We start from the raw sequence: 27,486 nt of genomic DNA, 5'->3' as shown, positions 1-27,486 counted from the left end.
GGGGGTCAGAAGGCTCCTTCACCCCCCCCCCGGGATGAGATACAGAGCGGTTGAGCAGAACTCCCCCCCTCCTTTTTCACCCCCACATACATGAGCATCACAGAAGAGACCCTGGCGAGACATGATTCTTGCCTCTAAACCAGGGGTCAGAAAACTTTTTCAGCAGGGGGCCGGTCCACTGTCCCTCAGAACTTGTGGGGGGCCGGACTATATTTTGGAGGGGGGGGGAAATGAACGAATTCCTATGCCTCACAAATAACCCAGAGATGCATTTTAAATAAAAGCACACATTCTACTCATGTAAAAACACCAGGCAGGCTCCACAAATAACCCAGAGATGCATTTTAAATAAAAGGACACATTCTACTCATGTAAAAACACCAGGCAGGCCCCACAAATAACCCAGAGATGCAATTTAAATAAAAGGACACATTCTACTCATGTGAAAACACCAGGCAGGCCCCACAAATAACCCAGAGATGCAATTTAAATAAAAGGACACATTCTACTCATGTGAAAACACCAGGCAGGCCCCACAAATAACCCAGAGATGCAATTTAAATAAAAGGACACATTCTACTCATGTAAAAACACCAGGCAGACCCCACAAATAACCCAGAGATGCAATTTAAATAAAAGGACACATTCTACTCATGTGAAAAAACCAGGCAGGCCCCACAAATAACCCAGAGATGCAATTTAAATAAAAGGACACATTCTACTCATGTGAAAACACCAGGCAGACCCCACAAATAACCCAGAGATGCAATTTAAATAAAAGGACACATTCTACTCATGTGAAAACACCAGGCAGGCCCCACAAATAACCCAGAGATGCAATTTAAATAAAAGGACACATTCTACTCATGTGAAAAAACCAGGCAGGCCCCACAAATAACCCAGAGATGCAATTTAAATAAAAGGACACATTCTACTCATGTGAAAACACCAGGCAGACCCCACAAATAACCCAGAGATGCAATTTAAATAAAAGGACACATTCTACTCATGTAAAAACACCAGGCAGACCCCACAAATAACCCAGAGATGCAATTTAAATAAAAGCACACATTCTACTCATGTAAAAACACCGGGCAGGCTCCACAAATAACCCAGAGATGCATTTTAAATAAAAGCACACATTCTACTCATGTAAAAACACCAGGCAGGCCCCACAAATAACCCAGAGATGCAATTTAAATAAAAGGACACATTCTACTCATGTGAAAACACCAGGCAGGCCCCACAAATAACCCAGAGATGCAATTTAAATAAAAGGACACATTCTACTCATGTAAAAACACCAGGCAGGCCCCACAAATAACCCAGAGATGCATTTTAAACAAAAGCATACATTCTGCTCATGCAAAAACACCAGGCAGGCTCCACAAATAACCCAGAGATGCATTTTAAATAAAAGGACACATTCTACTCATGTAAAAACACCAGGCAGGCTCCACAAGTAACCCAGAGATGCAATTTAAATAAAAGGACACATTCTACTCATGTAAAAACACACTGATTCCAGGACCGTCAGTGGGCCGGATTGAGAAGGCAATTGGGCCGGATCTGGCCCTCGGGGCTTAGTTTGCTTACCCATGCTCAGTCTAAATGCTTGCAAAACAGCAGTTGTGGTGCTTTGGAGAGGTTTGTTTTAATACCATTTTATTACCCCCCCCCAAAAAAAAATTAAAACAATATATATCCAGGATGAGGCTGCCTTCAATATCATGCTGGATCTCTGTGAAATAAATCCCCCAGAACGGCCCATGGCTGATACCAGGGCCCACCCTATTATTGTGGTCGTTTTAAACGCTGCCTTTTATTGTTGTTGTGGCCTGCCCTGGGAACTTAGGGTAGAGGGCAGACAATAAATGGAATTATTCTCAACCACTGGCTAGCGTGTCGGAGCAGGACCTGGGAGACCGGGGTTCAAATCCCCTCCCCCTAGCCATGAAGCTCACTGGGTGACCTTGGGCCATCCACAGTATCCCCCCCTAGCCTACCTCACAGGGTTGTTGTGGGGATTCAACGAGGAAGGGGAGAAGCATGCAGGCCACCTTTTGCTCCTTGGAGAAGAAGGAGCCGCGTATGAGGTAGCTCGGTCGGCAGAGCATGAGACTCCCGATCTCAGGGTCCTGAGTTCGAGTGCCATGTTGGGCAAAAGATTCCTGCATTGCAGGGGGTTGGACTAGATGACCCTCGGGGGTCCCTTCCAACTCTAGGATTCTATGAAATGCAATAAAGTGAGTGAATCACATGCTTGTGGAAAAGATAAAAGCAACACCAGCACCAGCACCTTTTAAACCACAGAAGCGCAGAATTGAAGAGTTGGAAGGGACCCCAAGGGTCATCTAGTCCAACCCCCTGCAATGCAGGGGAAATTATTTATTTATTTATTGAATTCATATACTGCCCTATGCCAGGGGGTCTCAGGGCGGTTCACAGAATAAAATCAAGATATAAAACCACAAAATACATAATAAAAATTAAAACAACAACCCAATAGCCCCACCCCACCCCCCACCCCCAAAAAAACCACATTTTAAAAGGGCATAGGATGTAAATCGGATCAGCCAAAGGCCTGGTTAAAAAGGAACGTTTTTTTTTGCCTGGCGCCTAAAGGTGTATAATGAAGGCGCCAGGCAAAATTCCCTGGGGAGAACATTCCACAGATGGGGAGCCACTGCAGAGAAGGCCCCGTTCTCGTGTTGCCACCCTCCGGACCTCTCGAGGAGGAGGCACACGAAGAAGGGGCTCAGAAGATGATCTCAGGGTCTGGGTAGGTTCACACTGGAAGAGGGGTATTAAATATAATTTAAGGGTGGGGAACCTCAGGTGCAGGGGCCAAACGGGGCTCGCAAGGCTCTCTATCCGCCCCCTGGCATTGTCCTCAGACCACACCCACGCCCAGTCAATTGGCTCTGCTTCCTTCCCCCTCCCAGAGCCATTTGCTAGGCAGAACTGCCCCCTTGCTAAGGGGCAGCTCAGTGGGACAGCATCGGCCTCGTACATCAAGATGTCCCGGGTTCAATCCCCATGATCTCCAAGCAGAGTTGGGAGAGAACCCTGCCTGAGAGCCGCTGCTGCCGGCCAGTGTAGACAACACTGAGCTGGAGGGACAGATGCGCCTGACTCAGTATAGAGCAGTTTCCTATATGCTTAGAACGGGGGGCGTCTCTCGGGTACCGGTCTTCCTGTGCTCTTGGATCCAGCCACGCTGCACCTCCCCAGGCTGCAGTTGGGGGTCGTCCCACAGCTGCTACTGATGATCTGCAGCTGCTTCTCGGCTCGGTCGGCCCGATCCAGGAGCTCCTCGATGAACTGCTGGAGGCGGACTTTAGCGTTGGCTTCGCGGGCAGCCGTCTCCTTCAGGAACTGGTCAATCTGGATCACTTCCCTGTGGGGGGGGGGAGGCGAGAGACAAGCAAACTGTAACACTTGGCTGGAAGAGTTAAAGGACCCCTCGCTGGATAATGGTTTATAATACACAGAAAGACGCAAAGGGATGTGTGGCTTTCAGAAACCGAAACTGAATTGCGGTTATAATCTACCTACCGTATTTTTCGCTCCATAAGACGCACCTAGTTTTTAGAGGAGGAAAGGGGGAAAGCCCTGTTTTTTGAGGATCAACTGAAAGTGGTGCAGCTTTTTTTGCAAAGGGAAAAGCCCTGCTATTTTGAGGATCAACTGAAAGTGGTGCAGCTTTTTTTGCAAAGGGAAAAGCCCCGTTTTTATGGGTTTCAACTCACAGTTCTGCAGCTTCTAGTCCTACAGCCATTTCTACAGTTTCCAGACAGATAATCTAATCAGCCAGTCACATGTCGCTGGGGAAACAAACAGCCTCCCTCTGCATTCAACAATGGAGACCTGGGCAAGGGGGCGGGGCTGGAAAGGGAGCCTTATCTCTCTCCAGATCACTTGCTGAACAGCTGTTCAGCGGCTTCCTTTCAACACCCCCTTCTCTCTTTGTAAAAAAAAAAGAGCACGATCTGCTTTTGGCCCCTAGGCAATTCGGCTCCAGGGACCATGCATTCGCTCCATAAGACGCACAGACATTTCCACTTACTTTTTAGGAGGAAAAAAGTGCGTCTTATGGAGCGAAAAATATGGTATCTATCTATCTAATCTGCTTTATTGGTATACAGTGGTACCTCTAGTTGTGGACACGATCTGTTCCGGGGTGCCATTCACACCCCAAAAAGTCTGCAACTAAAGCAGTGCTTCTCCGCATGTGCGAAGTGCGCAGAATGCTTCTGCGAAACCCGGAAGTATACACTTCCGGGTTTGCCGCGTTCGCAAGCCAAAAGGACACAACATGAACCTAACGCAACACGAGGTATGACTGTACAGGAGAACCCGTAGCAAGAGAAATGGAATGGAGCATCCTGGAAGATGGTTTGCGTGTCTGATGGACTGTGAACAGAAGCATCCGACACTGCAATAATAATAATAATAATAATATTTATTATTTGTACCCCGCCCATCTGGCTGGATTTCCCCAGCCACTCTGGGCGGCTTCCAACAGAAATCAAATACAAAAATATCAAACATTAAAAACTTCCCTAAAAAGGGCTGCCTTCAGGTTTTTTCTGAATGTCAGGTAGTTGTTTATTTCCCTGACCTGTGATGGGAGGGCGTTCCACAGGGCGGGCGCCACTACCGAGAAGGCCCTCTGCCTGGTTCCCTGTAGTTTTGCTTCTCGCAGTGAGGGAACCGACAGAAGGCCCTCTGCGCTGGATCTCAGTGTCCGGGCTGAATGATGGGGGTGGAGACGCTCCTTCAGGTATACAGGACCGAGGCCGTTTAGGGCTTTAAAGGTCAGCACCAACACTTTGAATTGTGCTCGGAAACGTACTGGGAGCCAATGCAGATCTCTCAGGACCGGTGTTATGTGGTCCCGGCGGCCACTCCCAGTCACCAGTCTAGCTGCCGCATTTTGGATTAATTGCAGTTTCCGGGTCACCTTCAAAGGTAGCCCCACATAGAGCGCATTGCAGTAGTCCAAGCGGGAGATAACCAGAGCATGCACCACCTTGGTGAGACAGTCCGCGGGCAGGTAGGGTCTCAGCCTGCGTACCAGGTGGAGCTGGTAGACAGCTGCCCTGGATACAGAATTAACCTGCGCTTCCATGGACAGCTGTGAGTCCAAAATGACTCCCAGGCTGCGCACCTGGTCCTTCAGGGGCACAGTTACCCCATTCAGGACCAGGGAATCCTCCACACCTGCCCTCCTCCTGTCCCCCAAAAACAGTACTTCTGTCTTGTCAGGATTCAACCTCAATCTGTTAGCCGCCATCCATCCTCCAACCGCCTCCAGGCACTCACACAGGACCTTCACGGCCTTCACTGGTTCTGATTTGAAAGAGAGGTAGAGCTGGGTATCATCTGCATACTGATGAACACCCAGCCCAAACCCCCTGATGATATCTCCCAGCGGCTTCATATAGATATTAAAAAGCATGGGGGAGAGGACAGAACCCTGAGGCACCCCACAAGTGAGAGCCCAGGGGTCTGAACACTCATCCCCCACCACCACTTTCTGAACACGGCCCAGGAGGAAGGAGCGGAACCACTGTATAACAGTGCCTCCAGCTCCCAACCCCTCTAGCCGGTCTAGAAGGATGTTATGGTCGATGGTGTCAAAGGCCGCTGAGAGATCCAGCAGAACTAGGAAGCAGCTCTCACCTTTGTCCCTAGCCCGCCGGAGATCATCGACCATGGTGAGGCCTGAATCCCGATTGGAAGGGATCCAAATGGTCCGCTTCTTCCAGGCGTGCCTGGAGTTGTTCAGCAACCACTCGCTCAATCACCTTGCCCAAGAATGGTAGATTTGAGACTGGGCGATAGTTGGCCATATTGGCCGGGTCTAAAGATGTTTTTTTAAGAAGCGGTTTAATAACCGCCTCTTTCAGCGGGGCTGGGAAGGCTTCCTCACAGAGGGAAGCATTCACCACCCCGCGCAGCCCATCGCCCAGCCCCTCCCGGCTAGCTTTTATAAGCCAGGATGGGCAAGGATCAAGGAGACAGGTGATCAAGGATCAAGGAGACAGCAAAAGTTTGTTGCAGTTGTTCAGCATGCAGTTCATTTCTGAGCACAATTCAAAGTGTTGGTCCTGACCTTTCATGTCCTAAACGGCCTCAGCCCAGTAGACCTGAAGGAACATCTCCACCCCCATCGTTTAGCCCGGACACTGAGGTCCAGCTCCAAGGGCCTTCTGGCAGTTCCCTCACTGTGAGGTTACAGGGAACCAGGCAGAGGGCCTTCTCGGTAGTGGTGCCCGCCCTGTGGAACGCCCTCCCAACAGATGTCAAGGAGATAAACAACTATCTCACTTTTAGAAGACATCTGAAAGCACACAGAGAATTGGTACACCTTGACCATGAAAATCTAGCTGACGAAGAATTATCGAAACAGGGCCTTGTCCTGGAATTTATTTCAACTGGAATTTGTTTCAATACCATAATAATAAAACTGTTTGAAGACTTAGAAACTGATCTCCCGCCTGGCCAGAGTTCTTGGACTCTTTAATTTTGACTTCTGGATATCACCAAGAACTCCAATTTCTATAGCTATAAATACAAAGAAAGCAAAGGAGCTTGTGGTGGACTTTAGGAAGCAGAAAAGCGACATCCAGCCGTCTCAAGAACAGTTTCTTTCCTAGAGCCATTTTGGCCTTAAATGGAAACTCTGGACTCTGAAGTCATCTTATTTCATTTGTTATATTGTCCTGTATTGTACTGTGTTTATTAGTATTTTTAAATTATGTGGAGTGTCTTATTTGAGTTGATGCAGCAACCGTGGAGTTTCGTTGTTCCCACAAGGGGACAATGACAATCAAGATCTATTCTATTCTATTCTATTCTATTCTATTCTATTCTATTCTATTCTATTCTATTTTGCGGTTCTCCAGCCGTTTGACTTCACCCTTGGAGGCACCAACAGGTTGTGATGGACGTGAGGATTTGGAGGAATTAAAGAGGGCTGAAGAAGCGATAGGTAGCAAGAGAAGAAAAGGGGCAGCCGAAGCAGCAGAAGAAGGCCGAAAACAAAATAGACTGCAGTCAACTCTTGAAGTGCACTCACTGGTAGCAAGCGAGCTCTCCGTCGCCTCAAACTGAGGCAGGGGCTATTTATTAGCGTTTCATACATCGTCATCAGCATAACACCAACCAATTACAACTCAGCATTAACAAGCCCTTCTGGGCGGGAAACAGCTCAATAACCGTTAATATGGAGGCTTTTTGGCGCGCTTTAGCTGGAGCGGAAGGATCCCGACTCCAGCACCATGTCCTTGACCGGATCTTCTTTTTCCTTCTGCGCGCAGCAGCGCGGAAGGATCAGCGCGGCGGCTGCACACGCGGGAGACGCTAAAGCGTATTCCCACACAAGTATTTATTTATTCTATTCCTATCCCACCCTTCCCTGCAAGGAGAGCAAGGTGCCAAACATGGTCCCCCACCCCACCCCCCGTTCCTCATTGAATCCTTACAACAACCCTGTGAGGTAGGTTAGGCTGAGAGGCAGCGTCTGGCCTGAAGTCACACCCAGTGGACTTCCGGTTAGGTGCCGAGTCAATGGCGGACGGGAGTCCGACGGCTCCGTCCTCCGTTAGGCGATAGGGAGCTCCGTGCCTGCGCCACGGGTCCCTTAAAGCCACGGGAAGAGCGTCCCGTGGACCGACGGCTTCGTGGGTCCCAGACGTGCTGTCTCCGCTCCTGATTTACCCTCGTAAGGGGGAGAATCGGGTGAGCGGAGCTCCAGCACGGGACTGAAGAAGCGGCTGCCTGCGGAGGATCAAAGCAGCGATCCCGCCAGACCTGAGCACCCGGCACTTCCTACATAGAAACTTCCAAAGAAACTCTGTAAGTTAAAAATTTGGATTATTTCACAAGTTTAAAGAGCACTGCTTGCAGAGGAAACTCTAAAAGGAAGCCTGTTCCCTTTGAACTGTTTGCGCGAGCTTGGTAGCGCTAAAAGATCAAAGCCGCGGCTAACGGAAAAGTTTTGCGAACTCTGCCAAACTTTTTAAAAGTGATTTAAAAGTTGTTTAAAGTTTGTTTAAAGATCCAAAAACAGTTGATATGGCAAAAGAAGAAGCCCCTCACCCTCTGGATTAGGATTCCGGGTCAGTAGCGGGCTGGGTTATATTGTTGCCATTTTTTCTTTGTTGGTGTTCCAATGTTACAGTGACTGTTTACCAGTGGAGATACTTTGACTCTTTTACAGCCAGATACAAGTTACTTTAAAGACTTGGTGGTTACACTGCAAGTGAGAAAACAGATACTGGCTTGGGCTATTTAAAATAGACTCTTCTTGGCTTTAAGGAATTTACAATTTTGAAAAACCTGAACTCTTTGCCTAAAAGTTGGATTTATGGACTATTGTGGACTCCTGGCTCAGCAGCCTCTTTGTTCTCAGAAAGCTAGCTGCAGGCCACCTGGTGTTTACTTTTGGGACTGTTGGTCTTCTGCTGTGAATGTCTGAGATTGTTACTATAGCAACTGGAGTGACCTTGAGATTACAGTTACAGAGCCCACAAGGAATGGAACTTAGATCTAAAGGAACTGGCTCTGAAAAAAGGAAAGGCTCTGTTTCCTTAACTCTTCAGGAACAAATGGAGAAACTGGCTGCAAGTGTGGCAGAAATTGCAGAAGGCCTGAAAAGCGTTACCGAAGGGTTGAAGTTAACACAAGAATCGGTCAATGCTATTGGTGCATCAGTGAATACAACAGTTAACTCTGCAATAGAAAAGCTCCAAGTGGACATTAAGGCTGATATTAAAACCTCCACCCAAACGCTAGAAAGATCGATTGGTCAAATTGAGGAAAACGTAAGAAAGAACAGAGACGAAATTAATAAAATTGGGCAGGAGGTGACCACGTTAAAAAAGGATTCGGAGGAAATTAAAGTGGTCAGAGAAAAAATAAAAAAGGTGGAGGAAAAATTGGACAATTTGGACTTGGAGCAGATTGAAAATATTGGAACACGACAGAGGACTGTGGAAGAGTCTCTTGCTTTTCTGCAACTACATCAGAGAGAAGGAAACCTAAGAATAAGGGGTCTTCCAGAATTGGAGGGGGAAGACCTGAAAGCCTATATTGTGGAACTATTTTCGACTTTTTGGGAGTTAGAAGAGGTAAACGTCTCAGCACGCATAGTGAAGGCCTTCAGATTTGGACCAAGAGGTTCCAGAGGAAAGAAAAGCACTAAAACAGTCAGTGACTGTTTGATTGTGCTACACGATAGACACGACAGAGACTACTTTCTGGATTTACACTATAGAAACAACCTGGTGGTACAGCAGAATAAAGTAATTTTTTATAAGGACATCCCCAGATTCTTTTTAGATAAAAGAGCTCCCTATAACGACCTGGTGACGGAGCTAAGAAGAAGAAAAATCTCCTTCAGTTGGGAATTTCCAGAAGGCCTGGCATTCACGTTTGAAGGGAAAAAGATAAGAATAAGGTCCTTGGCGGATAAGCAAAAGTTTTTGGACAAGCATCTGGAACATTTCAAAGGAACTCCATTGGATCCAGCACAGCTTTACAAGTTTCCAGAAGTACTTCCACCACCGCCGGGACCACCAGGACCAAGCCAAGATCCAGAACAAGATAAGAAAGGACAGGCAACTGGAGGAGAGGAATAAACAAAGAAATGGCGCTCAAGTTAATGACTTGGAACGTTCGGGGATTAAATCAGAGACCAAAGAGACGCAGAGTGTTTTATAGCATAGAAAAGAAGAATCTGGATATAATATGTCTACAGGAAACCCACATAGTTCGGCGTCACAGAAGATTGCTACAGAACAAAAAATTAGGCCAAGAGTTCATATCATCGGACAAGGTCAAGAAGAGAGGAGTAGTGATTTATGCAAAGGAGAAATATAGCCCAAGACAGCTATTTAAAGATGAAGAAGGGAGATACATCGCAGTTGAAATTAATGCACAAGGCGAAAAATTTTTAATTCTGGGACTCTATGCACCAAATGATGGAAAGTCGATTTTTTATAAAAAAATCCATGATCTGCTGTTGGATTATCTGGACTATAAGGTAGTTTGCCTTGGAGACTTTAATGGGGCAGTTTCCACATTAATGGACAGATCTCAAAGAACAAAATTAACAAATGATGGGAAACTCCCAAAGACTTTCTTTGAAATGGTGGACAATTTGAACTTGGTAGATTCTTGGAGATTAAAAAATCCCACAGAAACAGAGGCAACGTACTTCAGTGAATCTCAGCAGTCATGGTCGAGGATAGATTATATCTGGATCTCGAATGAATTGGCTCCAAAATTACAAAAAGCAGAAATCGGGCCTAAAACGCTTTCAGACCATAATCCGGTACAGGTAAACCTAAAAATGATTTCCAAGGATTCTTTCAGGTGGAGAATGGATGATGCATTGATGAGAGATACCAAGCTAGTAGAAAGAGCGGCGAAAAAGATGAAAGAATATTTTCAAATTAATTGGAATTCAGATGTGGAGAAAAGGACTGCCTGGGATGCAAGTAAGGCGGTAATGAGAGGATTCCTCATTAGCGAAAAGGCAAAAAAGAAGAAACAACAAAGTGCAGAGATGGAGAGATTGTTGAAATTAATCAAAGAAAAGGAAAAAGAACTAAGAGGACATCCCAGATGTATTAAAATTCAAAAAGAAATTAAATACCTGCAATCCCAATACGCGAATATCATGAATCAAGACATCGAATGGAAAGTGAAAATGATGAAACAAAGAACATTTGAATCTGCAAATAAATGTGGAAAGCTACTAGCTTGGCAATTAAAGAAAAGACAAAAGGCAAATGTCATCAGTAAATTGGTAGTAAATGGAAAAAATGTAGAGAAACCGGAGGAAATCAGATGGTGCTTTCAGAGATTTTATAAACAACTGTACAAGGAGGAGAAGATAGATGAAGCAGAGATAGACCGATTTCTGGAGAAGAACGGATTGCAAAAGGTCCCAGAGGAAAAACTAACAACTCTCAACCACCCAATAACGACACAAGAAATTGAAGATGCAATAAACAACATGCAACTGGGGAAGGCTCCAGGACCGGATGGATTAACAGCAAAATACTACAAGACATTGAAAGATTGGCTATCACAGCCGCTAAGAGAAATTTGCAACAGAATATTAGAAGGAGATAGGGCACCAGAGACGTGGAAAGAAGCCTTTATCACACTGATTTTAAAACCAGATACCGATAAGACTCTAATGAAAAACTATCGTCCAATATCCCTTTTGAATGTGGATTATAAAATCTTTGCAAATGTTTTGGCTACAAGGTTAAAAAGAGTGTTGAAAGATTATATACATAGAGACCAAGCAGGTTTCTTGCCAGGAAGGCAAATAAGTAATAATACGAGGATCATTGTGGACATTTTAGAAAAACTGGAGAGAGACATAAACACGGATGCAGCACTATTGTTTGTTGACGCAGAGAAAGCTTTTGATAAAGTATCCTGGACATTTATGAAAAAGAATCTGGAAAAGATGGGAGTTGGAGAAAAATTTCTAAATGGCATAAAGGCCATTTACACAGAACAAAGAGCCAAAGTTATTGTAAACAGTGTGATATCGGAGGAGATTGAAGTAGAGAAAGGAACAAGACAAGGGTGCCCTATCTCCCCTTTACTCTTCATTACGGTCCTGGAAGTCCTTCTGAATATGATTCGGAAAGATAAACAGACAAAAGGAATTAAAGTGGGAGAGAAGGAATACAAATTACGTGCCTTCGCGGACGATCTGATGCTATCCCTGCAAGAACCAGAAGGCAGTGTCCCCAGAGCTTTGGAATTAATTGAACAATTTGGACTTGTAGCTGGCTTTAAACTAAATAAGCAGAAAACCAAAGTTTTAGGTAAAAATATGAGTGCAGAACAGATCCAAAGAATTCAAGAAGCCACAGGCCTCAATTTTGTTAAATCTGTAAAATATCTGGGTATCAATCTCACAAATAAGAACTTGAACCTGTATAAGGACAATTATGAAAAACTGTGGATGGAGATAAAAAAAGATATGGAGATTTGGACAAGACTTAAATTGTCGTTAATGGGAAGAATAGCAGTGGTTAAAATGAATGTCCTACCAAGGATGCTGTTTTTATTCCAAGCCATACCAATTTTGGATAAACTAGACTGTTTCAAAAAATGGCAAAAGGACCTATCGAAATTTATATGGCAGGGCAAAAAGCCAAGAATAAAATTTAAGATTTTAACAGACTCTAAAGACAGAGGAGGCTTTGCCCTGCCGGACTTAAGGCTCTATTTTGAAGCTGCGGCCTTTTGCTGGTTAAAGGATTGGTTTAAACTAGAGAATGTTGATGTGTTGGACTTGGAGGGACACGATAATATGTTTGGTTGGCATGCATACCTTTGGTATGACAAAGCTAAAATCCACAGAACTTTTAAGTCGCATATTGTGAGAAAATCCTTATATCAGGTCTGGACTAGATACAAAGACCTGTTTGAGAGAAAGACTCCTAGATGGATCTCCCCAGTGGAGGCCAAGGCATATAAGAGACCGAACATGTCTGCAAACTGGTTAAGATATATGGACATATTGCAGCAGGAAGGGGACTCTTTTAAGCTAAAAAGCTACGATCAAGTAAAAAGTCAGGTCCCCGACTGGCTGCACTATTACCAGGTTTATGAAACATTTAAAATGGACAAAAAAGTTGGTTTTCAAGTAGAAAAATCAAAACTGGAAACAGAACTGATAGAATCGAACTATAAAAACCTTTCCAAAATGTATAATCTTTTGCTAGAGTGGCATACAAAAGATGAATTGGTTAAATCTTCAATGATAGATTGGGCAAAAGATGTTGGACATAATATTATGATGGATGACTGGGAGAGATTGTGGCAAAAAGGTATTAAATTCACTGCTTGTCATGGTTTAAGAGAAAATATAATGAAAATGGTTTATAGATGGTATTTGACACCAGTTAAGATTGCTAAGATGAACACTAAAATGTCAGATGTATGCTGGAAATGTAAACATGCGAAAGGTACCTTTTTTCATATGTGGTGGTTGTGCCCGGCGGTAAGTGCCTTCTGGGACAAGATTTATAATGAGCTTAAGAAGGTAATGAAAGTTACCTTTTGCAAGAAACCAGAGGCATTTCTCCTGAGCATAACCAATGAAGAGATACCCAGTCAGGATAGAGTGTTTTTTATGTATGCCACAACAGCAGCTAGAATTTTATTGGCAAGAACATGGAAAGGTGAAGAGATACCAACGGTGGAGGAATGGCAGATGAAGATGATGGAATACATGGAACTCGCAGAACTGACCGTCAGAGTCCGAGACCAGAGGGAGGGGAAGGCGTCGCAGGAGTGGAAAAAATTCAAAGACTACTTGGTTAAATCAGTTAAATTGAATATTTGAGCAGAATTAAATAGAACATCGGCTTTGGTAGATATGAGTTAGATATGAATGGTAAGAGGAATTGTTGTTATGTGAAAGATGTATGTGTCAAAATATGTTAAGAATAGGTTGTTAAGATTAGATACATAGCTATGGAGATATTTGACTAAGTGAAAGTTAAGTATATTAAATTTGGGTAAAAGTGAATTGAATATTATATAAAGCTACCTTGAAGAAGTATATGTTTTTTGAAGACAGTGGAGGGAACGGGGGAAGTCCCCAAACAGAGAAGTTAGAAACAAGAAATATTCAGAGAAAGATATTGATTAAGGTTTGTATATGTTAGTTTTATGTCTTAAAGGTTGTTATTGTTTTGAATGTTGATTATGTTCACTGTTGATTATGTTTAATGTTTATTGTGTTTTTATTGATGCTTATGTTATGTGTTGTTGTTGTATTTTGTTTTCTTTTTTATTGGAAAATAATAAAATCTTATAAAAAAAAAAAAAAAAAAAAATGAAGTCACACCCAGTGAGCTTTGTGGCCGAGCGGGGATTCGAACTCTAGTCTCCCTGGTCCTAGCCTGACACTCTACCTGTAGGTCTCAGGGCGATTCACAGAAAAGGATCACAGTATATAAAATAAAAATAACAGCAATAACCCAATAATACCCCCTCAAAAAAGAGCCACATTTTAAAAGGGTGTGGGATGTTGATTAAGTCAACCAAAGGCCTGGTTAAAAAGGAACGTTTTTGCCGGGCCCTAAAGGTGTATAATGAAGGCGCCAGGCGAACTTCCCTGGGGAGAGCATTCCACAGACAGGGAGCCACTGCAGAGAAGGCCCTGTTCTCGTGTTGCCACCCTCCGGACCTCTCGGGGAGGAGGCACACCAAGGAGGGCCTCAGAAGATGATCTCAGGGTCTGGGTAGGTTCATATGGAAAGAAGTGGTGCTTGAGGTATCGCTGTCCTGAGCTCTTTAAGGTTTTATAGGTCAAAACCAGCACTTTGAATTGGGCCTGGAAACAAATTGGTAGCCAGTCGGACCAGGATCAGTCTAATAGGCTCAGAATATCTTGCCCTGATGAGCAACCTGGCTGCTGAATTCTGCACCAGCTGAAAGTTTCTGAACCACATAGGCTCTCATGTTCCTTCCTTCCTTCCTTCCTTCCTTCCTTCCTTCCTCTCTCCAACACACAGAACAGGCCAGCCTCCCTGGGGCGTCAGAGCAGTTGCCAGGCCTGCAGGGGGTTCTGAAAAGGTCAGGGGATCTTTGGCACCGAATGTGGGTCAAATAGAGCCAGGGGGGAAACCGTGAAACCAGGACGCAGAGAGGAGATGGCAAGGCCGGTGTTATATTGTTCACATTCAGACGGAGCATTTAGGGATCTTCCCAAACTGAGAGGCGTTTTCATTCCTTCCTGCACAATTGGTTTATTAAACCTTTTGAGCAAACCATACATTGCAACCACTGAAATTAACAAACAGGACTAAGCTGGGTCCATTGATTTCAGTAGGTCTAAACTTAGTTGAAGACCAACCCTTGCAAAGTTATTTCTATATAAATTACCCTAAGCAGAGTCACATTTATAAAATGATTCAGTTCTGCGGGGACTTGGAAGCATTTTCCCGCCGTTTACGCCTGAAGGAGTACTTCCAACACACACAAGAACAAGACAAAGAACAAACAACATCTTCACAACACAACATCTCTCAACCTACTGGGGAACAACCACCACCCTCCAAACACATTGGAGAACATTGACCACCAACAACCACCCAAAAAATGTTACACAAAAAGGGACTCCACATGGACCCCTCCTGATGGATGCAATACCAGTAGGAGAACACTTCAGTCTCCCAGGACATTCTATACAAGATCTCAAAGTAGCTGTCTTACTACAAAGGAATTTCAGAAATAGACTGGAAAGAGAAGTTGCTGAATTGCAACTCATTACCAAACTTAAAACCACGGAGAGACCTGGTCTGAAAAAAGACATTGGATTCTTATCTCATTATACATGACAAAGCTATCTTTAGCCATCTCGCCCCTTGCCTTTTCCTGTAAGACCAACTGCAGTCGTTAACAGACGTCAACGGGTTTTCCCCACCTATCAGCCAATCCTCCATTCCCACCACCCTTCTGAGTAATACCCCTCCCCACTCCCTCACTATATTTAAGGGTCTGGTGACTTCTGTTTCAGTGTATCTGAAGAAGTGTGCATGCACACGAAAGCTCAGACCAAGAACAAACTTAGTTGGTCTCTAAGGTGCTACTGGAAGGATTTTTAAAATATTGTTTCGACTATTGATAAGTTATCTTTCTGTGTATTAACATCCAGTTCTTATCTTAGTTACTATTAAAACACAGAGAAATTGATAAATCAGTTACTTAAAAAGAACAAGAAGCTGTCTCTGTGTTGGGTAGGATCGGTTATGGCACAGAACCCTTTTCATAATGCAGAGTCCAAAATTCTAGTCCCTGGTGTGGCATGCATGTCATTGCCTAATGCCAGATTGCAGAACCAGATGTTCTAGGGTGGAATCACAATCCAGATGTGGACTCTGCACAATTGTGGGCTCCACCCCACGTGGGGGTACCTCCATCTGCCCACCCAAACGAGCCAATCAATCAATCAATCAATCACCAAGCCGATTAATTTCGTTTTTGCTACATTTCTGTCCTAGGAGCAGTGCTTTTTTTAATAGAGAAAAAGTTGCCAGTACTCATCATGAACTTGTTACAGTAAGTGCCACACTTTTAACCTTTTGGGGGTTGGTTGGTGCCAATTAAAATTGTTTTATTTTAATCAGATTTTAAGCTGTATTTCAGTCGACTGCTGAACTTTGTGTTTTAATGTATCTATATTTTGACGTTAGCCGCCCTGAACCTGGTTATGGCTGGGGAGGGCGGGATATAAATTATAATTATTATTATGAAATATTTTTATTGGTTTTTATAAAGCAAAAACAAATACAACACAATTAAACATAAACACAACAATACAAACAGACCTACAATAAAAACATACCTACAATAAAAACAAAACTAAAACAATAACCACAATGCAAAACAAAAAATCTCATTAATTATAACTAATAACTATCCTTAACATTGTATGTTGACTTCCTCCTGTCTCCTCTTCCTGCATTCCTTATCTATCATCTTTAGTAATTCCTAAACATCTTATATAACCTTATTTTCTAAAAAATTACCTATTTGTTAATCTTAACTGTTATTTACCCTTGAATGCTCCTGGGGGGGAAGCACTTCCTAGCAGAATCAAGTGGTTTTGGGATAGGGTCACCTAGGTGTGCTTAAAGAGAGAGCCTTCGCTCTGAGAAAGGAGTTCTGGGCTGTGTGTGTGAAGGTATCTTCTTCTGTTTGTCCCCATACTAGTTTTAGGTTGCTGGTTAATTTTTCTAGTAGGGCTGTTTCCCATACTACTTGGTACCATTGGTCCATGCTTGCTCCTGACAGGTCTTTCCAGTGTCTGGTTATGATGTTTCTGGCTGCTGAGAGTAGATGGATTATGAGTTCCTTGTGTTGTAAGTGGGCATTATTGTCTTGGAAGATATTTAGTAAGGCCAGTTCTGGGGTGGTTTCTAGCACTTGTTTGGTTATTTTGCATATTTCTCGTATGGTTGTTGTCCAGAATGTTTGGATTTTGGGGCACTCGCACCACATATGGAAGTATGTGCCCGTAGAGGTGCATCCTCTCCAGCATCTTGGTGAGGTTCCTGGGCATATTTGTGCTAATTTTCTTGGTGTTAGATACCACCTGTAGGTTAGTTTTAGGGTGAGTTGCCTTCCTTTTGTTGATATGGATTTAAAGGGGGGTTTAGACCACATTCTGGTCCATTGGGTGGGGTTGATTTCGTATCTTATGTCGTCCTCCCATTGTCTTTTGATTGTGTCTAGGGGGTTTGTGGGATTCTTTAGTAGTATTTTGTATATTGCGGATACTATTCCTTTGCCGTGTCCCCCCATCCCACCCACCTCCTTCCCCCTTCTCTCCCTAATGTCTCAACAACCAAAATTGATCTGTAAAAATGTTAAATGGAAAAATGCGAGAGACATTGTACACACTTTTGTAAACCAAGAAAATCTTTAATTTAAAAAGAAGAAGAAAAAAAGAATTCTGGGGCTTAGACCGTGTTAGTATTTAAAAAACAACACCTCTGTTAACGATTCCTCTCTCAAATCTACAAGTGTGTGTGAGAGAGAAAAGGAGAGCTGAAATGGCAAATTCAAGTTCAGGGGGAAACCATGGAGACCAAAACCTCAGTATTTATTCCTGGCCATTGTCAATAAGAGACTAAATTGTTATCCTCGGTGTTTTCTAATACCCAGCTGTCCATCAGCGTAATTGGCTGTTGACTAGACGTGGCAGGCGGTCTGGGGGTGAGAGATCCTGTCATCTAAACCTCAAAAGAGAAAGCAAAAAGGTATTATTGTATACCTTCCCATACCTATAGATCTTAGGGCGGTTCAGAACATAAAATTACAATGTAAAAAACACCAAGTAAATAATGTAAAAAAAACACAAAATACATAATAAAAAAAAGAACGGGAACGAGCCAATACTCCCCTCTTCCACAACCCTGTTGTATGTCAATTGGCCAAAAGGCCTAGTTCAGGGGTCAGCAAACTTTTTCAGCAGGGGGCCGGTCCACCGCCCCTCAGACCTTGTGGGGGGCCGGACTATATTTTGAAAAAAAATATGAACGAATTCCTATGCCCCACAAATAACCCAGAGATGCATTTTAAATAAAAGCACACGTTCTACTCATGTAAAAACACACTGATTCCCGGACCGTCCGCGGGCTGGATTGAGAAGGCGATTGGGCCGCATCCGGCCCCCGGACCTTAGTTTGGGGACCCCTGCCCTAGTTAAAAAGGAACGTTTTCGTGTCTAAAGGTGTATAATGAAGGCGCCAGCCAAAACTCCCTGGGAATTTATGGGGTGTAATTTCTCATTCGCAATGAAGTGTGGCTTCAGATCTCCTGCAAAATGCAGCCCCAATGACAGTTAATTTGTGAATTTTGTTTGTTTGTGTGTGTGTGTGTGTGTGTGTTTTGGGGTGGAGGGTGGCAGCACTGTAGCCCACACTCTGACACCTATGCAGAGGGCTTCCTGCCCTCCTTCTGAGATGGCTGCGTGATGACATCACCACCAGCTAGTAGGCATCCTTTTTGATGACATCATAGTGTTACCACATTAAGAAAAAAAAGATGGCGCCGAGGTAAGACGCTCTTATCAGTGTTCAAAGAAATCTTCAACTATAAGCCTTTGTTGTTGGTCCTCCCCTTCTGTTTCTTTTAGCGTTTTTACCCTTCTAAATCAAAGGTGAAGCTGTTGTATTTTTTTTGAATACTTTGACTGCCCTGGTGCCGTGAATTAATCTTTTTTTTTTTTTTTAATAAAAATAAAAATGCTTTATTTTAATGTTTCAAATTATAATACATACACATATTTCCGACAAAACATACACAACCTACATACATTTTTCAACATCTTAAAAACCAAACACTCCATCATACTTTCCTTATCTTCATCACACTCTACCCACCACCTTCCAACACCCCACACCCCACCCTGTGCATGACTTCCAGTCAACTCAGCTATAATTTCTTTCTGTTTCTCCTCTTTCTTTCTTCTAACACACTATTATTCCAATTTCTCGTTTATTTACAGTTCCCCTTTGTTGTCTATCTTATTTAATATCCAATAGTTGTAATGGAACTTGTTCATTATAATAGGAGATTTGACTTTTCAACATAATTTTTCAAGTATCCTCTGAACGCTTTCCAATCTTTGTCTGCCCTTTCTTTTGTGGTCCTTCCAATTTCTTCCATTATTTTAGACATATTGTGATATTCTAGAAGTTTGGCGAGCCATTCTGTTTTTGTTGGGATTGCTCCACTTTTCCAATTTTTTGCTATCAGTAACCTTGCGGCTACTGTTGCATATAAGTATAATGTTTTATCTTCCTTCTTTAAACTGTCTGGTACTATTCCCAGTAGGAAACCTTCTGGTGTTTTTTTAAAAGAGTATTTAAACATTCTTTTCATCTCGTTATATACAGTTTCCCAAAATCGGACTATGTTGGGGCAATTCCACCATATGTGTATCATGGTGCCTTTTCCTGCATTGCATCGCCAGCAGACATCTCCGCAGTTTTTATTTATTTTGGCTATTTTTTCTGGTGTTAAGTACCACCTGTGTTGTATTTTCAAATAATTTTCTTTCAATATGTTACATCTAGTAAAATTCATATCTTCTTTCCATAATTTTTCCCATTGCTCTAACATAATATTCTTTCCAATATCTATTGCCCATTTAATCATTGATTCTTTAACTAATTCATCCTTTGTCTCCCATTCTAACAACAAATTATATAATTTGGATATATTTTTTGAAGTTTCTTGTAATAAATATTTGCTAAATTTAGAAGTTCCTTTTTCAAATCCTATTTTTTTATCTTTTTGTAATCTGTATTTAATTTGGGTGTACTGAAACCAGTCTGTAATATATGCCTTTATTTCTTCATAATCTTTTAACTTTAATACAGCATTTTCTTCTTCTAATACATCTTTATAAGTGACCCAATTTTCTTTCATGTTCCATTTTTTAACTGCGACTATCTCTGCCGGCGATGCCCACCATGGTATTTTGGGCTCCAGGATTCTTTTGTGTTTTTCCCAAATTTTGTAAATAGATTTCCTAATTATATGCCCCAAAAAACCTTTATGCACTTTTGCTTTTTCGTCCACTAGATAGGCATGCCATCCAAATCTCGTTTCCACTCCTTCTAGGTCCAATACGTCTGAATCGTCTAGTTTAATCCATTCTTTTAGCCAGGTCAGGCCCACCGCATCGTGATATAATTCTAAATCGGGGAGGCTAAATCCTCCTCTTTCTTTCTTATCAATCATGATTTTGTACTTTATTCTTGGTTTTTTCCCTGACCAAATGAAATTTGCCAAATCTTTTTTCCAATTTTTAAAGCATTTTTCTCCTCCTAATATTGGGATACATTGAAATAAAAACATCATCTTAGGTAATATATTCATTTTTATTACTGATATTCTCCCTAGTAATGATAAATTTAATTTGTCCCATACTTGTAAATCGTTTTTTACTTCTTTCCATGCTTTCCCATAATTTTCATTAATTAAATCCATAGTATTTGTCGTTATGTTAATTCCCAAATATCTTAATTTTTTTTGAATGCCCAATCCTGTAATTTCTTGTAATTCCGCTTTATCTTTTTCTTTCATGTTCTTCACTAATACTTTTGTTTTCCCATAGTTTAATTTGAAACCTGCTAATCTACCGTATTCATTTATGCACTCTAATATTCTGGGTACACACTGTAAGGGATTTTCTGTTGTAATCATGATATCGTCCGCCTAAGCTCTCAGCTTGTATCTTTTAACACCCACTGCTATACCTCTAATTTGATTGTCTGATCTTATTTTCTCGAGTAATGTCTCTAATACTATTATAAATAACATTGGGGATAGAGGGCATCCTTGTCTTGTACCTTTGAATATATTGATCTCTTCCCCCATCTCTCCATTAATTATGATTTGTGCCTTTTGTTTATTATATATTGCGTTAATACCTTTTTGGAAATTTTCTCCTAAATTCATTTCTTCAATCAATTTCCCCATAAATTCCCATGAAATTTTGTCAAATGCTTTTTCGGCATCAATTGAGATCAGTGCCGCTTGCTTATCGGTTCTGATTTGAAGATATTCTATTATATCTATTATATTTCTTATATTATCTTTTATCTGCCTTCCCTGTACAAAACCAGCCTGATTCTTGTGTACTATTTTCCCTATTATTTTTTTTAACCTATTAGCCAATAATCCTGCATATATTTTATAATCAGCATTTAATAGAGAGATGGGCCTATAATTTGAAATTGATTCTAGATCCGTACCTTGTTTTGGTAAGAGTGTTATGTATGCCTGGGTCCAAGAGTCTGGAATGTTCCCCTTCTCTAGTGCTTCCTCTATCACTTCTTTTAATGGTTTAACTATTTCTTCTATCATTTCTTTATAATATTCTGATGGTATGCCATCCGGGCCTGGGGATTTTCCTATTTTAGTCTTTTGAATTATTTCTTTGATTTCTATGGTTGATATTGGTTCGTTAAGTAATTTATAATCTTCTTCTGCTATTTTTGTTAATTTGTTTTCTTTTATATATTTCTCTATCTCCTCTATTGAGACTTCATCCTCCTGATATAATTTTTTATAATATTCTCCGAATTCTTTTTTAATTTCTACTGCATCCTTTATTGTTCTTTCTCCTATTTTTATTTTGTTTATTAATTTTTCACTTTTTCATTTTTTTAATTGCCAGGCAAGTACCTTGCCTGGTTTATTTGCCCACTCGAAATTCCTATATTTCCAGAATTTAATTTGTTGCTCAACCTCTTGTTCTATGATTGTATTATATTCTGTTCTCAATATTTTTATTTCTTCTTTTAATCTCTCCTTATTTTTACTCATGTATGCTAATTTTTCTTTCCTCCTAATTTCTTTCAATAATTCCTTTTTTATTTTCTTTATTCTTATGTATTATTGAATTTTGTTGTATAAAGTATCCTCTTGCAACTGCTTTCCCAGCATCCCACACTGTTTTCACATTTATCCCTTTCTTCCTTTTTTTTTTTTTTTTTCCAAAGTTTTTATTGCTTTTATTAATTACATCAACGAATTCACATAAAATTAAACATAATTCCGTGACTTATTGCAAACAATTATGTATTCAAATATTTTCTTTATGTATCCCTATACTCTGCCGAGTATTGTGACTTCCCTCCCTTCCATCCCTGGTTTTCAGTCTTCTCCTCATTCTCTCGCTTTAATTATTGTTCATTCCCCATATGTACATTCTTAATTTGTTCTTATCTACATCTGTTATCGAATATTTTCACATTGCAAGTATTTTGTTAAATCCTGTTGGTGTTATCGTTTTATTACCAGACTTTTTTAAATACTCAATAAATTTACTCCACTCTGTTGTGACCTTTTGGTCTCTCTGGTTTCTTATCCTTCCTGTTAGTCTAGCTAATTCCAAATATTCTAATAATTTGTTTCGCCACTCTTCAATTGTAGGTAAGTCCGGCGTTTTCCATTTTTGGGCCAGCAAAATTCTTGCCGCCGTAGTAGCATAAAGGAATATCTTTTGGTCATTCTTTATGATGTCACTTCCCATTAATCCTAATAAAAAGGCTTCGGGTATTTTGTGAAAGGTATATTGCAACATCTTTTTTAGCTCATTATATATTGCTTCCCAGTATTGCTTTACTTTCTCACACCCCCACCACATATGGAAGAAGTCCCCATCTTTCATCTTACACTTCCAACATTTCTTATTTCCTGTTCTATACATTTTGGCTAATTTGGTTGGGGTTATGTACCAGCGGTATAACATTTTCATCAAATTCTCTTTTAATACTGTACATGCCGTAAATTTAATGGTGTGGTTCCATAATTTCTGCCATCTATCATACTGAATGTTATACCCCAAATCCACCGCCCATTTTATCATGGCCTCTTTCACAAGTTCATCCTTTGTGTACCACTCTAATAAGTAGTCATACATTTTGGTCAGCAATTTCCCTTTCCCTTCCACAATCTCCATTTGAAATTTAGATTTGCTTTTTTCAAAGCCGCCTTTTCTTTTGTCCTCCTTAAATATTTCATTCACTTGATGATATTGTATCCATCCAGTCATTTTATCCATTACGGCCTCATAAGGTTTTAACTTCCATCCTTTATCTAAATCTACCAATAGATCTTCATATGTAATCCAGATCCCTGCCATATTTACTTTTTTTACTGTCAGGATCTCTGTTGGGGATAACCATTTTGGCGTCTTCCTTTCTAATAAGTTTTTATATCTTTCCCAGACTTCGTACAAGGATTTTTTAAATACATGTGTTAAAAAATCTTTATGAACTTTAACTTTTTCCCTCCACAGATACGCATGCCACCCAAACCTGTTGTTAAACCCTTCCAAGTCCAATATGTCTGTATTTTCCAGCAAGATCCATTCTCTCACCCATATTAGGCATGAGGCTTCGTAATATATTTTCAGGTCTGGTAATCCAAAGCCTCCTCTTTCTCTCCTGTCTACTAATATTTTTTGTTTTATCCTAGGCCGTTTTCCTTGCCATATAAATGTGGATAGTGTTTTTTGCCATTCTTTGAAAATTTTTGTGCCTTTAATTACTGGTATCATTTGAAAGAAAAACAATAGTCTGGGTAACACACTCATTTTGATAGCTGAGATTCTTCCCCAAAATGACAAGTTCAATCTTCCCCACACCTCTATATCTTTTTTAATTTCTTTCCAGATTGGTAAGTAATTATCATTAAATAAATTTATGTTTTTCGCTGTTAGATTAATACCAAGATATTTTATCTGTTTAACCACTGACAGCCCAAATTTTTTTTCTAGCTCCTCACTTTCAGTTCTATTCATATTTTTAACCAGCATTTTTGTTTTTCTTTTGTTCAATTTAAATCCTGCCAATTCTCCAAATTCCTCTATTTTTTCCAACATTTCTATAATGCTCTCTTGAGGTTCCTCCAATGTGATTACCAGGTCATCAGCAAACGCTTTGATTTTAAATTCTTTCTTTCCCACCTTGATACCTTTAATTGTGTCGGTATCTCTTATTTTGTTTGCTAATACTTCTAGAACCATAATAAACAGAAGTGGTGAGAGTGGGCACCCCTGCCTGGTGCCCTTTGTGATATTGAATGTCTTTGATAGTGCATTGTTAATAATTAGTTTTGCTTTTTGCTCACTATATATTGCACTAATTCCTCTCAGAAAGTTCCCTCTGATTTCCATCTTCTCCAAGGTCTTCTCCATGAATATCCACGACACGCTATCAAATGCCTTTTCGGCGTCTATGAAAATTAAAGCAGCTTTTTTATTTATTTTCATTTCTAGATACTCAATTATGTCTACTATGGTTCTGATATTTTCTTTCATTTGTCGCCCCGGTAGGAAACCTGTTTGGTCTTTATGTATTACTTTGTTTACCACTGTTTTTAACCTATTGGCCAAGATTTTTGTAAAGAGCTTATAATCTAAATTTAACAGAGAAATTGGACGGTAGTTTTTAACATCAAGTGAGTCCGTATCTTGTTTTGCAATCAATGTAATATACGCTTCTTTCCAAGAATTTGGAATTTGTCCTTTCCTTAATATGTTATTCATAACTTCCAGTAATGTTGGGCTTAGCTGGGCTGTCAAATCTTTATAATACCTTGCCGTCAGTCCATCTGGACCCGGGGCTTTCCCTATTTTTAAATCTTGGATTGCCTGCTGTAACTCTAAGGATGAAATTGGTGTATTCAGAAATTCTTGATCTTCCTTTGTAATCTTCTTCACATTCTGGTTGTTTATGTATATACTCATCTTTTCCTCCTCCTCTTGCCCTTTCTGATATAAGCCGGAGTAGTAGTTTAAAAATGCTTCTTCTATATCTTTTCTTTTTTCTGTTATTTTATCATCTTTCCTGATTTTATTTATTGTATTTTGTCTCTGTCTCTTTTTTAACTGCCACGCTAGCAGTTTGCCTGTTTTGTTAGCGTATTCAAAGTTTTTTTGTTTATTCCATTTCATCTTCCATTCGATTTCTTGGGTCACTAACATTGAATATTGTGTTTGTAATATTTTGATGCTTTGTTTTAGCTCTCTATCTTCAGGGTTATTATTTAACTGTTTTTCTTTTTCTAATAACATTTTCTCTATTTCCTCTTTTTTCTTTTCTCTTTCCTTCTTTTTTATGTTATTTTGCAAGATCAAGAAGCCCCTAAGGACTGCTTTACTTGCATCCCACACTATATTTATATCTGTTCCTTTATCCAAATTCAGTTCAAAATATTCTTTTAATGATTTTCTTGTTTTTTCCACTATTTCCTGATCATTGAATAGACTTTCATTCATCCTCCATCTTGTTTGCCCTCTCTCTCCTTTAATTTCCAGATATATCGGGTTGTGGTCAGATAGTGTTCTTGGAAGAATTTCAACTTTGTTCACCCTATCAGCTATCTCTTGAGATGTCCATATATAATCTATTCTCCCTGAGCTTCTATTTGGCTCTGAGTAGTGTGTAAATTGTTTTATGATAGGGTGTTTATGTCTCCAAGTATCTACAAGTTCTAAGTTATCTCTTAATGCGAAGAATGTTTTAGGTAATTTCCCTTGTGCCGAGTTCCCTTTCCTTGCCGACCTGTCTATCGTTGGATTTACCACTCCATTCAGATCTCCCATTATGATTATCCTCTGATCCATATATTCGAATAGTATTTCTTCTAATGTTCTGAAAAACTCTGTCTTTTTACCATTTGGGGCATAAATCCCCACTATTAGCAATTTTTCGCCTTGAAATGTCATCTGTGTGATTATTACTCTTCCCTCTTCATCTTTAAAAATCAGTTTTGGTTCGAATTTACTCTTGATATAAATTATCACACCTCGTTTTTTTGTAAAATCTGCAGCTATAAATTCTTCTCCCAATTTCTTATTTATCAAAAATTTTTTGTGTTTTTTTGCGACATGTGTCTCTTGTAAACAAATGACATCTAACTTTTGTTTCATCAAAACATGTTGTACTTTATTTCTCTTCCTTTTATTGTTTAAGCCATTTATGTTCCATGATTGTATTCTCAAGGTCATGTTCTGGTCAATTTTAAAACAGGTTCGATCAAATTACTGTATCCTTTTCTTCTCCTTTTCTCCCTATCGTTCTGTAATTTCTTTCTGTGTTGCCTCTTCCTCTTCTTCTCCTTCTTCTTCTTCTCCCTCCTCTACGTCCTCTTCTTCTCCTTCTTCTCTTCTATCTATCTCTCCTCCTGATGCTTCTTCTGTTTCTCCCTTTTTCTTCTTTCCTTCCAGTCCCAGTTCTTTTGGGTAACGTCTGGTAAATTTCTCTAATTCTTGAGCATTTCCAATTCTGTATCTTTTGTTTTTGAAATAAAATGATATTCCTTCCGGAAACTCCCAACGAAATTGTATTCCTTTACTGTTTAGAATTCCTGTTAGCTGGCGATAAGGATCTCTCTTTTGAAGAAATCTTGTAGGGATTTCTTTATACACTAAAATTTCCCTTCCTCCGATTATCAATTTTTGTGTATGACTAACTCTCAGTATTTCATTTCTTATATCCATCGAGTTACATATTACTAAACAATCTCCTGGGAGCTTCTTCGCTCTTGCTTTGGCTGATTTGACACTGATTCTGAAGGCATTCGTGATGGAGTGGTCTATATCTTCCTCCTTCCTGTCTAACCATTTTGCCAGTTCTTTTATTAATCTTTCTCTAATGTTTTCATTTGGTTCCACTGGTATTCCTCTGAATTTTATGTTTAATTGTTTTTGTCTTAGTTCTAAAAGTGCTATCTTGTCTAGAATGTCTTCTTGGATCTTGTTTAGATCTGCTACTTCATCTCTCACTTTTTCTGTTTCTTTCTTAGCTTGTTTAATTTCTTTGTTTGCTTTCTTGACAGAATCTTCAATTGTTTTTGACTTCACTGAGAGGTCTTTTATTTGGCCTGATAATTCTCCTACTACTTTCTCTATTTTCTGATCAATTGCCTCCTTTAGATCCCCTATCTTGTTTTCTATATTTTGTTCACTCTGCCTTAATTCTTTTTTTATTTCTGAGAGCAACCCTTCCCACTCTTTGCCTTCCTCCTGTTTAGAGGATCTTCTTTCTGCTGGGGTGACATTCCCCTTTACTCCTTTCATTTTATTTATCCTAAAATAATTTAATACTTTGTCTATTACTTGAAGCCCCAGTTTGTTACTATAACACTTCAAAATTCTAAACTTCAAGTATTACAATTATTTCTATGTCCTCTAGATGTCACTCTCTTACACACTAAATACAGTCTAAGATATACTCAGTCCATTAACTCCACCACTTTCACTTTCGTTTCCTTTGTCTTTGTCTTCGTTCTCCTCTCAGCTTCAGTCCTTCTGGTTATTTTATATCCTTCCCAGTCCAGTCCTTATTTCTCTTTCTCCTCACGTCAGTTGGATTCAGACGATCTCCTCTGTCCTCCACGTTA

At 40.5% G+C, this 27,486-nt stretch overlaps 1 protein-coding gene across 1 annotated transcript in view; it reads right to left on the bottom strand.

Annotated features, from left to right (window-relative positions):
* The window catches only part of FBXO41 (F-box protein 41), a 68,153-nt gene that overhangs the window by 29,423 nt on the left and 11,244 nt on the right, over nucleotides 1-27,486 (bottom strand). Inside the window, exon 2 of the mRNA XM_033161028.1 lies at nucleotides 3,190-3,400. Coding sequence (XP_033016919.1) covers nucleotides 3,190-3,400 — 211 coding nt within the window. The remainder of the gene's footprint in view (nucleotides 1-3,189; nucleotides 3,401-27,486) is intronic.

This window comes from Lacerta agilis, chromosome 9 (assembly GCF_009819535.1).
Source record: "Lacerta agilis isolate rLacAgi1 chromosome 9, rLacAgi1.pri, whole genome shotgun sequence".
Lineage (NCBI taxonomy): Eukaryota > Metazoa > Chordata > Lepidosauria > Squamata > Lacertidae > Lacerta > Lacerta agilis.
This window is presented reverse-complemented; position numbering and strand designations above follow the sequence as displayed.